This window comes from Equus przewalskii, chromosome 32, assembly GCF_037783145.1.
Source record: "Equus przewalskii isolate Varuska chromosome 32, EquPr2, whole genome shotgun sequence".
NCBI lineage: Eukaryota > Metazoa > Chordata > Mammalia > Perissodactyla > Equidae > Equus > Equus przewalskii.
The window spans coordinates 12,876,949-12,890,056 of NC_091862.1; the positions used below are offsets into that span (position 1 = coordinate 12,876,949).

General features: G+C 40.4%; 1 protein-coding gene across 21 annotated transcripts in view; it reads right to left on the reverse strand.

Annotated features, from left to right (window-relative positions):
• Positions 1 to 11,948, reverse strand: part of SCAF8 (SR-related CTD associated factor 8) — a 210,728-nt gene extending 198,780 nt beyond the window's left edge. For 13 of the 21 annotated variants that reach the window (XR_011535588.1, XR_011535586.1, XR_011535585.1 and 10 more), the window contains exons 1-2: positions 11,420 to 11,597; positions 5,686 to 5,748 (exon numbers count right to left, since the gene is read on the reverse strand). Coding sequence is in view for 12 of the 21 variants with exons in the window: in XM_070603144.1 (XP_070459245.1) it covers positions 5,686 to 5,748; positions 11,420 to 11,449 (93 nt within the window). In the remaining 9 variants the exon portion in view is untranslated. Of the gene's footprint in view, positions 1 to 5,685; positions 5,749 to 11,419 lie in introns of all 21 variants that reach the window. The other 8 variants (XR_011535590.1, XM_070603147.1, XM_070603146.1 and 5 more) reach the window with 5 other exon arrangements.
• Positions 11,949 to 13,108: the final 1,160 nt, after the last annotated feature.

The window sequence follows — 13,108 nt, forward strand, 5'->3', positions numbered from 1 at the left end:
TGATGACTTTTATTCAAAGCTGTTGATATTTGGCCATGGACAAGATAGAGAACCTGCACACAGTTCTTGAGCTTCTTTTGGGTAAATGAGTATCAGCACTGTCAGGAGATTTTCTCCCTATTTCAAGAAAACTACCATAAGCAACTACTTTGGATTATCAACTTTGGATAGTATTTTAAGAATCATTCTCATTCTCTTTATTCATGAAAGCCTTAAAGAAAGATTAGCTGAATTACTGCCATGTACTTGAATAATTTATTTTAAAGATTCTATGATACACTGTACTTATCACTAAATTAAGTCTGAGTTCTTTGTCTCAATTAGTGAGGTTTCACATAACTGTCTTCCTTTAGTAAGTTAGTATAGTTATATAGTGCCAGCATCATGTCTGGGAATTATTTTCAAATAAAAATCACACTTCACAAAAAAGGAGAGATAGGAAACGAGCCAAATTCCTTAAAGTTTGCCCCCTTTGCTGCATTTTTTTAAATCAAGATTTCAGGGATGCTTACTCTGTAATTAATATGAAAACAACTTTTAGGAGATAAAATGTGTCACTAAATAAGGAAAACCAGTAATATGCATCACCAGTACATACCCCCACACAAAAACTGAACGTAAACTCTGCAGAAGGGCCAAGACTTTGGGGGCTGGGTTGTTTGGTTTCAGTCTGTTTGGCACACTGTTAAATCTCTAGAGCTTACAATACTGTCTGCACTTGTGGTAGGTGCTCAAAAAACCTGCTGAATAAAAAATTTTCACTAAGCCAGTTTTTACATTGTTTTGTTTCTGTTCTGATCTTAAAATAAACCTTATAAAGCCTATAAGGAATACATCTTTCTGCGCAATTATAATTCTGCTTTACAAGTAGCATAATATTAATCAAGTTCCAAGGTTGCAGAGTGGGCAGCAGGGCCCAACAAAGTACGGCCCATGGTCTATTTCTGTAAGCCCTCAAGCCAAGAATGGTTTTGCTATTTTAAAAGAATTGTGGGGGCTGGCCCGGTGGTATAGTGGTTAAGTTCGTGCACTCTGCTTCGGTGGCCCAGGATTCGTGGGTTTGGATCCCAAGCGCAGACCTCCACACCACTCACAGCCATGCTGTGGCGGCATCCCACATACAAAATAGAGGAAGACTAGCACAGACGTTAGGTCAGTGACAATCTTCCTCAAGCAAAAAGAGGAAGATTGACAACAGATATAAACTCAAGGCCAATCTTCCTCACCAAAGAAAAAAAGAAAGAAAGAATTGTGAAACTAACAAGATTATGAGAAAGAGGCCTTAAGTGGCCCAAAAAACCTAAAATATTTACTATCTGGTCCTTTACAGAAAAAGTCTACTGACCTCTGTGAACAGAGATTCTATTCACAAGAGAACGGAAGTTTTTTGAATACACACTTCCTTTCACCTATGCTTTGAATCTGTGCTATCAGAAACAGATCTTTCACTTAAGACATTCTCCATATCTAAACCTCCGAATTTTGGCTGGGTATTTGATTTGAAGAATGTTAAGAAAATGGTTTTTTGGGTTTTGCTTTTTGTTTTTTCACCAGAGCATATGATGGTGAAGCTAATAAAAAGTGGAGGATTAAAGTTAATTTATGTTTAATGTTTTGCATGCTAAAAAAAAAACGAAATAACAAAAATGGATGGAGGAAAACAACAAAACGGAATACAAGCAGAAAAAACTGGACCTAATTATATTTTAAATGAATAGCAGAACTACATTAAGGGAAAAAAAACAAACCAAGCAATGTTTGAACACAGTATTTTGACTTTATGCCCTCAGGCTAAACAAAAAATGAACTATAAAGAAATATTAAATTCTAGTTAATAGGTTTATCTTCACAGACATATGGGTTAGCAATTCTGAAAATACTTTGTGCATTTCAGGACTCATGAAATAATAAGCAAATATATTGTGGATAAAAGAAACTAGTTTTCTCACTGTCAGAGAAAGGGATCACAGAGTTGGAGAGGGGAAAGGCTGGAATGAACCCTAGGTGTTGGACTGGAACTGGGGATGTCACAATGTCAGGGCTTTTTACACAGGCAGACAGATTAGACAAAAAACATAAAAATGTGTAGATATATACACACATGCATGTTCACACACATATACAATTTCTAGCTCAATCTGTTAAGAAGGATCCCCTAGAAGAAACTAGGGCTCCTTGGAGAAATGGCTGATCCCAGGGCTGGGGTGGCAATATCTTCTTATACAAGAAAGTAAGGGAGTACTCAAAAAATGATGAGCACATGTCAAAAGGATACAGGAGCCAGCCTAGAGGAGCTCTGGTCAAAAGTGAGATAATTTAAGCATCAAAAAACTCCAATGAATAAAAAAGAATCCATGAGTTCATACTGATAGGCAGACATACATTAATACATAAATGGGAAGAAGGAAAAGCTCTCACAGATCGCCAACTAAATAAAGAAATGATAGAAAGTCACCATTTGGCAACACTGTTAGTAATAACAGACTCAGGCAAGAACTAAATGGATGCTGAAACAAAGAGTGAAAGTCTGATAAGTAACAAGGTAATTGCAGTTTCAAAATATCTCCCCATAAGATACTTGTTACAAAGGGAAAAACAGTAACTTTACAATAGAGAAACCTTGCATAAAAAAGTTAACAACCCTATTAATGGGATAAATGGATACCATGTGCTTACTGAAGACATAATATCACTTCTGGTGTATTCTTGCCAAAAATGCACATTAATCCGAACCTAATCATGAAGCAACAGCAGACAAATCCATATTGAAGGAATTCTAAAAATAACTAGCCTATTCTCATCAATATCATCAAAGGTCATAAAAGACAAAGCAAACATTAATAACCAACTGATGCAGATTAAAGGACACTAAGAGAAGACAAGTGAATGCAAGCCGTGATGCAGGATTTAATCTTTCTATTAAGGACATTACTGGTACAATTAATAAAATATGAATAAGGTCTGCAGACAATTGCATTATATCAATGCTAATTTCCTAATTTTGATAACTGTACTATGGTTATATAACAGAATGCCCTTGCTTTTAGAAAATACAGACTTATTTAGAAGTAAAAGGCATCATGAATTACAATTTACTCTCAAAAAGTTTAGGAAAAAACTTTGCGTGTGCCCACACATACGTGGAGAGAGAAAGAGAATAAGACAGGAAATAAGATTAATAAGAAGAGGAATCATGATGAATTGTACGTGAAAATTCTTTATCATTCTTGCAACTTTTCTGTAAACCTTAAGTTGTAAAACTAAAGTTTATAAAGTGGGAAAAAATAAAGTCAATTTGTCTTTGGACATTATGCTAGTAAAAAGGTATTGTGAAAAATGGAGTGACAGTTCTCCTTTACACACAAGGGTAAAAACAATTCAACCAGCGTCCTGCTAGTCTCTGCTCTAATACTTACAAAGCTGCATTTCCTTGGTAAAATCACAATGGTGGGCTTCCGTTTCCGCATTTGAAAAATGAAGATAGCACCTATCCTACTTTTTTCACAAGGCTATCCTAAAGACCCACTGAAACAAGTTGATGGTTGGGGAAAAGAGAGGCAGACTATAAACTACTATATATTATCAAGTGGCTCACTTTCAACAATGTTTGGTAAATAAAAACACATAAGCCAGACATTTTTTCATCAAAGCCGACAGCTGTTACAGAAACTAGACATTTGCTATATCAGATGTTTCAGTTCGTAAACATTTTAACTTATTCAACACTATTTTTACCCAAGTGCTTTCAAATATTTCAATAAATTCAAATACCTGTATCTTCTTTTTAACCATAAAACTTTATCTTTATAGTTTCAAAAACATTACTAAATTAAAGGAAGGCCATTAACTAGGACTTAGTCAACAACTTCTTTTTAAATTAAGATGTTAACTGACATATAACATTGCATTAGTTTTAGGTGTATTCGTCAACCTTTTAGTTACTGTGACTCAGTATAAGATCTTTACATCATTTCCCAAGTTCTATACATTAAAGTACATCATCCAAACTGTTTCATCTTTCACTCACAAGCTACACAAATGAGCCCTGAGGAATCAAATCAAATTCAGAAAATAAGTGTTTATAAGAGAGAGACAGAGACCAAATTTTTTCATGTACTTAAGGAAGTTTTACAAATAAAAATGTTTATTAATTTATTCTTCCAAATTCATACAGGTTTGGTCACCACTTAAAAGTTTTTTTTAAATCATTTGCATGTGGAGACTAATTAACATCTCATTGACAAAAGATAACCTCCTTAAAGGTGTATTTTATAAGAAACAGTTATGACTCCAAAATACCAAATGGAGATTTTTTTCTAATACAGAATAAACAATTTGGTATAAGATAAAACTTAAGGTAGCTCATCTTATTTCCCCATTGTTGCAAACACAAGACCATATTCTTGTTTAACCTAAGTCTACTCATTCAGTCTCTATATTGAATAGCAGACAAGCAACCTGGACTCTGTAAGGCAAAAGGCTGAGAAGACACCAGGCAGAAGTGAGCCTGGAGAGCAGCGCTGCAAGCACCCCAGTCCCGAGCAACGAGGCAACCCCACTGTCAGTAACGCCTGCCCAGGCTCACTAGCTCTGCAGCAAGAGCACTGCACACAAAGCCGACGAGGTCAAGGAAAAAGGATCACAAGAACATGAGCTCCATGAGGGTATGCTTCATGCCGGTCTAGTTTACCACCACGTCCCAGCAGACAGAAAAACGTCTGGTACATGCTACATGTTCATTAAGTATTGGTTAAATAAATGAACAACTGAATGAAAGAATCAAATCCTAGGTCTTTCAAGCCAATCTACATAAATTATATTAAGCTGCAAAATTATTTTAAAAACAAATTTTGCAAACATTAATAGCCATAACTGTCTTTAAAAAACATGCATAATCTATACTCCCCATTCAGACTAAATGCAGTAACATAAAAGTTCCTAAGATATTTCCTGACCTACAGTAGATATCATAACATATTAATATACCCTTCCTTGAGTTTAAAATATGGTGTATCAGAAACTCTCGTAAAGCAGAACTAGAAAGACAAAATAAATGCATAAAATCAAAATCAGAAAGAGCAAATACACCGTGTTTACCATCAAAGTTGAGAGAGAACTAACTCAGATAAGACATCATAGGTTACAGCAACATTGTTCATCAGCATTTACTTCTCCTAATAGCACCTCTACCAAGATCTGCTCCTCTATAATTAGAAAAATCAAAAATGTGATTTAGTCTTTTTTGTTTCTCCGTTCCTACAGTATATCTGTCATAGATTTGTCATCTTATAGTTTGAAGAACTTCCTCAAAATATAAGATATTTTGTTTTCAACCACCAAATTAAGAGGTTTTTAACTTACTCATATTAAATAGGTAATGTTACATTTCTTTTACAAAAAAATACAGTAAAATTATGTGGAGCAGAATGCAATTAAATGCAACAAGAGTTTATGTATGATTTATGGTCACTGTTAAGCAGAATAACTTTTTTTTCACTTAACCTATTTTTTGTGAAGTTCAACTTATTTCCTCCATGTTCTCTTTAAGATTACTTATATATTCCAACCGACAAACTTTATTCTGCTTCCCAAGTACTGCTCATACAACCAAGACATCATTTCACTACAAATTTAAACCTAATATTTTCCAAAGGGCCTGCCTTATGTGGATTATAATCATCTTACTATGCTTCTTGTGTCCATGCTGCTGGAAAAGCAGTCTGTACAAGCAGGAGTAGAGGCACAATCCTGAGAGAGAGGAGCAGAGAAAGATGTTGAGAAAACAAAACCAGACAAAATGAGCTCACTTAAGAGTTCAGGAGCTCAGCCAGTGTTCACGGTCAAGGATGATTACATTCTCTCAAACCCTTATCAGTTAAAAGTTGTCCAAAAACAGCAAAACTGGCCCTAGAAAGAGATAACTGAAATTCCATGTACAAGTAGTAATATCATCATTAATTCTAAGCCAACTATACCCCTTGTAAAAAAGGAACAAGTAACCAAAAAATATGACTAGGAGACCGGGGAATACAGATGTCCCCTAAATGTCACTCAAAACTACTGTAATAAACTCAATGCTAGGATAGAATAAAATGGTTGAAGTACATATATCATGTGGATTTCAATCTTCCCAAAAAATTTTTATATTTAGTCTTGAATGATTAAGACTATAACACTCTCAAATCACACAGTCTCAAAAACATTATCGATCTCAATTATCATTGTATGCTAATTTTTTTAAATTTTGGTAAAAAAAACTTTACCGTATGTTTTAAACTGAAAAAAGAATAAAGCAAAAAAGGATACAAAAATAGCATAATTACAATATAAAACTTAGGATGGATTTAATCTAACCAGAACTTTCAGTGGAATAGTCCCCTCCTGACTCTCCCTTATTAAGAAGTGAAAATTATAAACAGATCAGAGTTTTGACTTAAAATTTTCACCTAATCTCCTATATTCCTAGGGTGCATAAAATGACCTTCAAAATAATGCTTATACATATTAAGTCCTACAAAAAACTTATTTTATATTTAGTCAAAGAATCTTCCAAGTAACAGGGAACCTAAATATAATCTCAAATCAATCATTTATTTTATAGAGGAAAAAACCAAATGTCCACAAATGTTAACTACCTTGGTCCAGGTCTTTCAGCTACCTAGTCTATCACGCTTTCATTCATTCAAGAAATCTTTATTTGGTATACACTATGTGTTAAAGCACTGTGCTATGTATGTACCAAGAATATGAAGCAATGAAGATACATGGTCATTGTCCCCACGGAGCTTACAGTCTGGTGGGAAAGACTATTACTAATGACTCAAAATTGCAGTAAACACTAGAAGGGAAAGTACAGAGTGTTTTAAGACAGTTTAACGGGGGACCTAAAGCAGTGATTCTCAACTAAGGTGGATCTTGCCCCCCAAGGGACATTTGGTAATGTCTAGAGACATTTCTAGTTGTCACAACAGTGGCATCTAGTGGGTATAGGCCAGGGTTGCTGCTAAACATCCTACAACACACAGGATAGCTGCTCACAGCAAATAATTATCCCACCACTGGGGCAAGGAGGGGCTCATGAAGGCTTCTTCCTATGTAACACTAAGTATGTGACATCTTTAAGAGACTTTCACAAGGTAGAAACAAAAAAGATGGCCTGATTGATACAATTAATCACCACTCCCACTGGAAAGTCAAAACAGGAAAGAAAAAAGGGGGACAGATTCCCTGGTAGATGAAAATGAAAGAAAAAGGCAATGTTTTATACCTGTTTCACATAAATTCCCTTTCCTGAACCACAGACAAAGGGAAAATATACAAATAAAAAACAAATTTCACATGCTTTTATCACTCCCTCTACCTTTTCCACTATTCTCTACCAACCCACGTCTCCTACTAGAGATTGGTAAAAAGATTATAATAAAAGTCCTGCAGTTAGGCAAATGAACACTAGATACAAAACTGGAAATGAAGTACAACGGAGACGGGATTTCACTCTTGAGGCGAAAGACAAAGCGAAGAGGAGGAAAAGGTCCTGGGCATTAGAGTGACTCGGTAAAGTCTCCATCTTGAAACAGTTTAAAGTGTAAGCTCACTAACCAAAGGAGCCTAATGACAAGAAGCACGAAGAATTTAGGTATCCTAAGGATGAAGAAGGGTTCTAGAATCCTCTCGGAATTTATGAACCAAGGTAAACCCAAAAATTAAATGCAATAATTTTCCTGAAACATCATACCTACATATCTGGTCCCACATCTTACCACTCAGCCTATCCAGGGCAGCAAGAGAAATGGATCAAGGGAAACAAATAATTGTAGTGATGCAACCAAGAATACCAATACAAAGAACCTAAAAAAATACTGACCACTGACTGGTATTTGTCTATGTTAACAATTTGCTGTTAACTTTTTGAAGCGTTATAATGGTACTGGGGCTAAGGTTTTGTTTTGTCTTTTTAAGTCCTTAAAAATTAAAAGAAGAATCCAATGCACAAGTAAAATTCACCTCTTCCAATTACCTTCTTATCTAAATACAACCAACGCATAACAGACTCTTCTATTTTCTATATATTGAATTCCTACATTATGAAACTGCCCTCTCCAATTAAGTTATAATTTTCTAAGGAAAGGGTCATACATTTCTATTCTCTTTTCAAAAACGAACACCTTACCATAAGGACCTCCATACAGTGGCATTCTTAAGCACAGAGTACAGAAGTACAGCTCACACAAAACTGCTGCCTTCCAGTTACCAACCGTGCTCCTAAAGTAGTCCACAGATTTAGCAGACCAATAAGACTCTTTTCACTGAGGTTAGAACTCAACACCATCATAACAAGCAAATGCCACCATCTTAAAGCAGCACCAAATATAATACCTTGTAATGTAATGTAATGATGATAATTCTGCTAGAGTTAACTGTGTGGGTCCAGCACTGACTCTTAGGGGGTCTTATATTCCAATCTAGACAAACTTTCTTTCATTATTTCAGAACTGACATTAGTGGTCATGAGATTAACTCTTTCATCACAATGAAGTTATGGTTTTCCCACAAAACCAGCACGGTAGACACTTAAACATCAACCCTTGAGCCTCAATCTCATTTAACTCATGATAATGAAGAGGAATTTACCACATGAAGGACCTGCTGACAGTGACTTGAACACGGGGGTGGGGAAGCCAGAGAACCCCTTTGAGAAATTACGGGGGGTAAGGAGCAGGGGGACAGGCCAATCATGACTCATACATATCCTGCATAAGGTCAGGAATTTTCAGACAGAAACTCATTCACGGTTTGCAGATTAAAAACCTATATTCTTAACTTCACAATCATCGGCACATTCCTGCTTTTAAGCCAATATGTAGGAGTGAGGGGAGGGCAATCTCGAAAAACCTGAGAATTAGCAGGCCACAAAAGCTAAGCATTTCATATTTTAAACATTTTAAGAGAAGTATCAAAATATCTTGCTGACAAACATTAGTGATTACGCTTAGAGTTAAATTTTGGTGCCTTATAAAGCAAATGGAATTTCTTGACAATCCAATGCTTCAAAAATATCTTTAAATTTAGCAGAGAAAGTTCTGATGGGCTCAGTCCAAGTATAAATGCCTTTAAAAGCCAAATTCACCATAAGTAAACACTCTAAAACATCCTTGTCTCCTGATCTTGTAACTCAGATTCTTTTTTTATTTTTTGCACTTGGCAACACATGATTTAATGGAAAATATTCATTAGTGAACTATTTCCCTCTATATGCTTACTTACAACAACAAAATTTTAACAAGGTCAGCATTACAGACATTCACAGAACTATATTCAAAATCAGAAAAAACCTAACAAGATTATGTATTTTGTGTTTAAACCAAAAAAAAAAAAGATACTCTTCAAATCTTTTTCAAATACATTTCCCTTCCGCAACTGTGTCTGCAACCCTGTACTGCCATTATTTGTAAGCTAACCCCACTTTCAAACATGGTGAAGTGTGAGCATATTAGTCAATAAAGAAGTTAAAAGATGTTTTAAGTTCTTTGAAATCCAGAGAGGGAAAGGGGAGAGTGCCACACATGCTAAAACGGGAATACTACAAATCTCAACCTCCTGTAAAGATGAGAAAAGAGGTGAGACATCTAGCTAGCTATGTAAATGTTAGGCCCCTTTTCCTTTATGTAAATGTTAACCCCCTTTTTCTTGACGTCAATACTATGAAATGACTGTAACATTTCTACTCCACTATGCCGCAGGAATCCTGTTTAAAACTTAGGGGGCAGAGGGAGCATTTAGGGAAATGGGGACAATACATATTAGGAACCCCCTAGACAAAGAAAAGAGATACCCATCAAAAAGGTGTGGGATAAATCAAAGTGGAAGTAAGAGAAATGATTTTTTTCTAATTAAAAAAAACCCTTAACATTCTACTAGTGCTGTAGCCTTATACGTAGCAAATAAAAAGGTTACATAAAGCCTTTTTCCCTACACAGTTGAAACTATTAACAATAAATTAAAACATACAGTATCATTAAATATTTCTTATTCCAGATTTTAAGCACTATAGAGTATTGTGGAGTGGAACCAAATTTTATAATCTGCCTCAAATTATGAGCTATAAATTCACAAATAAAATGGAGAAGATTCCCAACACTGTTGCTCTAAGTATTTACCAAGTGGTAAAAGAGAAAACAAAATCCAGTGTTCAAAGAAAATCTTTTACCAAAAAAGTGCTTGCTTTCATATAACTGTGCTCCTGCCATCTACTCTAATATAGAACCCAACTCACAGGCATGTTATCTTTTAGCCTCTTTACTAAGCTTCCCAAATGCCAATTCTTAAAACAAAAATTGTAAAAGAGCTTTTAAAAGTATTGTCCTCTTCGGATTATCATAGCAGTGAGTCTGGCACTTTAAGAGACGAATACTTAAGATTCTGTTAATCATACTATTGAACAGAGTATTAGCACTTTCCCCATCAAAAGTTCCTAAAATTTATGCAAATTTAGTTAACATCAACCTAAAACACTTTTTCCTAAGGTGTACAGGTAAGGATTATTCTGGTTGTGTAAATACGTACTCGCTGTTTGTTTGGTGTTTGCATTAAGGCCTACTTAACCGGAGTTTAAAAATTATTTAATATATTTTATCGAAATCTGTCTCCCTTCAAACCAGTAGAGTCAACTAAATAGTGTAAACTGGACACCTACTTCTTAAAAATCTAGTGTTAGCAAGGACATGTGAATGAGCCCGTGGGAAATGCTTCCCAGCCTCTTCCCTCTCTGGATGCACAGCTCTCCCTGCCGTTTGTGTCTTTATGTCCTGACGATGAGAGGAGGGGGGAGTAAGAACAGAAGAAACTGCAGAATAAACCTTGTCTCCTGACCCCCCCAATCCTCACAGCCTAAGTCCCCGGTCGGCAGGTTACCCAGCCAACAGTATCTCAACTATAAGCACTCCGTGCAATGGGACCACGGAGCATCACTCCGGGAGCTGCTCTTCCTGCACACCCCTAACCCGGGCCTGCCTCATTAAGAACCCGGGGAAGGTCTGGGCCGCGACGTCCGGCGGCCAGTGAAAATCCCGCAGGCCCAGGAAAGAGGTGGGCGGGCCAGGCCTCGGCGGAACTGACCCCGAGGGACCTGCCGGGCGCCTCCGGGGGAGGGCCCAACGGGGCCTCCCCTCCAACCCGGCGGCCCTGCAATAGGGCGCTGGAAGCACCGGAACCTCCCTCCGCCCCGGGGCGGCCCTCCCCCAGCCCTCCCCCGCCCCGGGGCCCGGGGGAGGGGCGCCGGGCAAAGAGACGCCCCTCCCCCACGGACCCAGCTAGGCCGCCGCTCGCCCCACCCGGGGACACCCTGCGGGGCCGTGCCCACCCTCCTGGGCCCGGGTTGGGGGCGTGTGGGCGCGGGGGGAGGCCCGGCTGCAATACCAACCTCGCTGTTGAAGGTTTTCACAGCCTCCATGTTGTCGCTGCGGAGGCCCCGGGCCCGGCGGCGGAAGAGGCGGCGGCCACTGCACGGGGTGGGGGGGGCGAGCCGGGGGCGGCGGCGCGGCCGCGAGGAGGGGGCGCCGGCGGGTGGCCGGGCCGCTGCGACGCGGGACGGGCGTGGAGGGGCAGGCACGGGCGGGGCAGGGCGCCCTCAGGGGCGGCAAGGCCCCGGCATGGCCGCGAGGGCGGGCGGGCGCCGGTCTGGGAACACAGGCGCTGCCGGGGCGGGTCGGAGGCGGCGGCGGGGGAGGGGCTGGGCCGCGGCGCCTTCTCTTCTCCGCCCCGCTCCGTGTCGGTCCTCCACCCCCCAGCCCGGTCCCCTACACTCTCCACCCCCTTCTTCCTCTTCCTCAGACAGCCTCCTGTTTCACCTCCCCGCCGCTCGGGCCGCAGGAACCAACAGCGCGCGGCGAAGACGGAGGAGGAAGCGCTGGCAGCGGCGGCTGCGGCATCCAATATGGCGGCCACGAGTCGGGCCGCGCAGCTCGGAGCTCGGCGGCGCCGGCCAGCGCGCCCCCTGGCGACGGGACCGCGCGGACCCGGGCGGCCGCGCGGAGACCATCGAGCGGGCGCGGGCCAGAGCGTCGCCTCCCGGAGGCCCCGCTCGGCCGGGCCCCGGGGCCGCCCGCGCCTCGCCCCCTCCCCGCGCCAGGCAGACGCGGGAGCCAGCGCTGCGGCCCGCGCGGCCGGCCCTTGGAGGCCACGGCGACGTTCTGCTCTAAGAAAACCCCACGTGTCCCCGCAAAGCGGCGAGTTTAGGAAATAACAATGTCCACGTTTCCGTTGTTTCCCTGTGCCTTGGCCGCTGTCCACGAGCTGCGGGCTGTAGTTGCCTTTCAGAACTTTGCTGGACAGTAGCCTAAAGGTTAAGAGGCCAAAGAAAAGTTCCAAGTCATTCATTTCTTGAGCAACGACGGGCCCGAGCATTTTGATAGCGTGGGGAGGAAATGTTAGAAACAGAAGCTCTGGATCCGGGTGGGGGCAGGGGGACGAGGGAAGAACGCCTGCAGCCAGCAAGCCGCGAGCTCAGTGCAGGAAATGCACGCTGCCTTCCATCCAGGAGGACTGGTGTGGGACAGACAATGAGTGCATTTGTCTGTGCGGCGGACAGCGGGTCCCTCAAACGCACAAAATCTGGATAGGTGAAAGGGAACCCATCTTTTATGGAGGATAAATTATTCCAAAGGAATTTCACCTTAGGTTGTTTGGAGTAAGAAGGTGAATACAAGATTCCTGGATGAAATAGATGCTGCTAGCAAAATGCTCCCTCTCGCTTCAGGCAATGTAAAATAATACGAAATGAAAAGCGAACATTTAATTAAATTAAAAGTTAGGGGTGTATCAGTGAACCCCAACACCGCTGTCGTCTTGCTGAGAGTCGTTTTTCAGTGTTCACTTCTCCCCAGTTCACTCAAAGAGAAGGGAGGAAGATGATGGCAGAATTTTACTCCGGGGAGATTGTTGGAATCAAGGTGCTTCCTTAAAAGCCGAGCCCAGAACCTCTGAAACTGAGAAAGGCAAGCCCTTTTTGACTTTTTAGGGTCTTCCAGTCCACTTCGTTGACAGCTTTAATATGGGGGCTGGCTACTTAAAAGGTAAAAGGGATAACTTCATCAGTAAGAGCTTATTATTT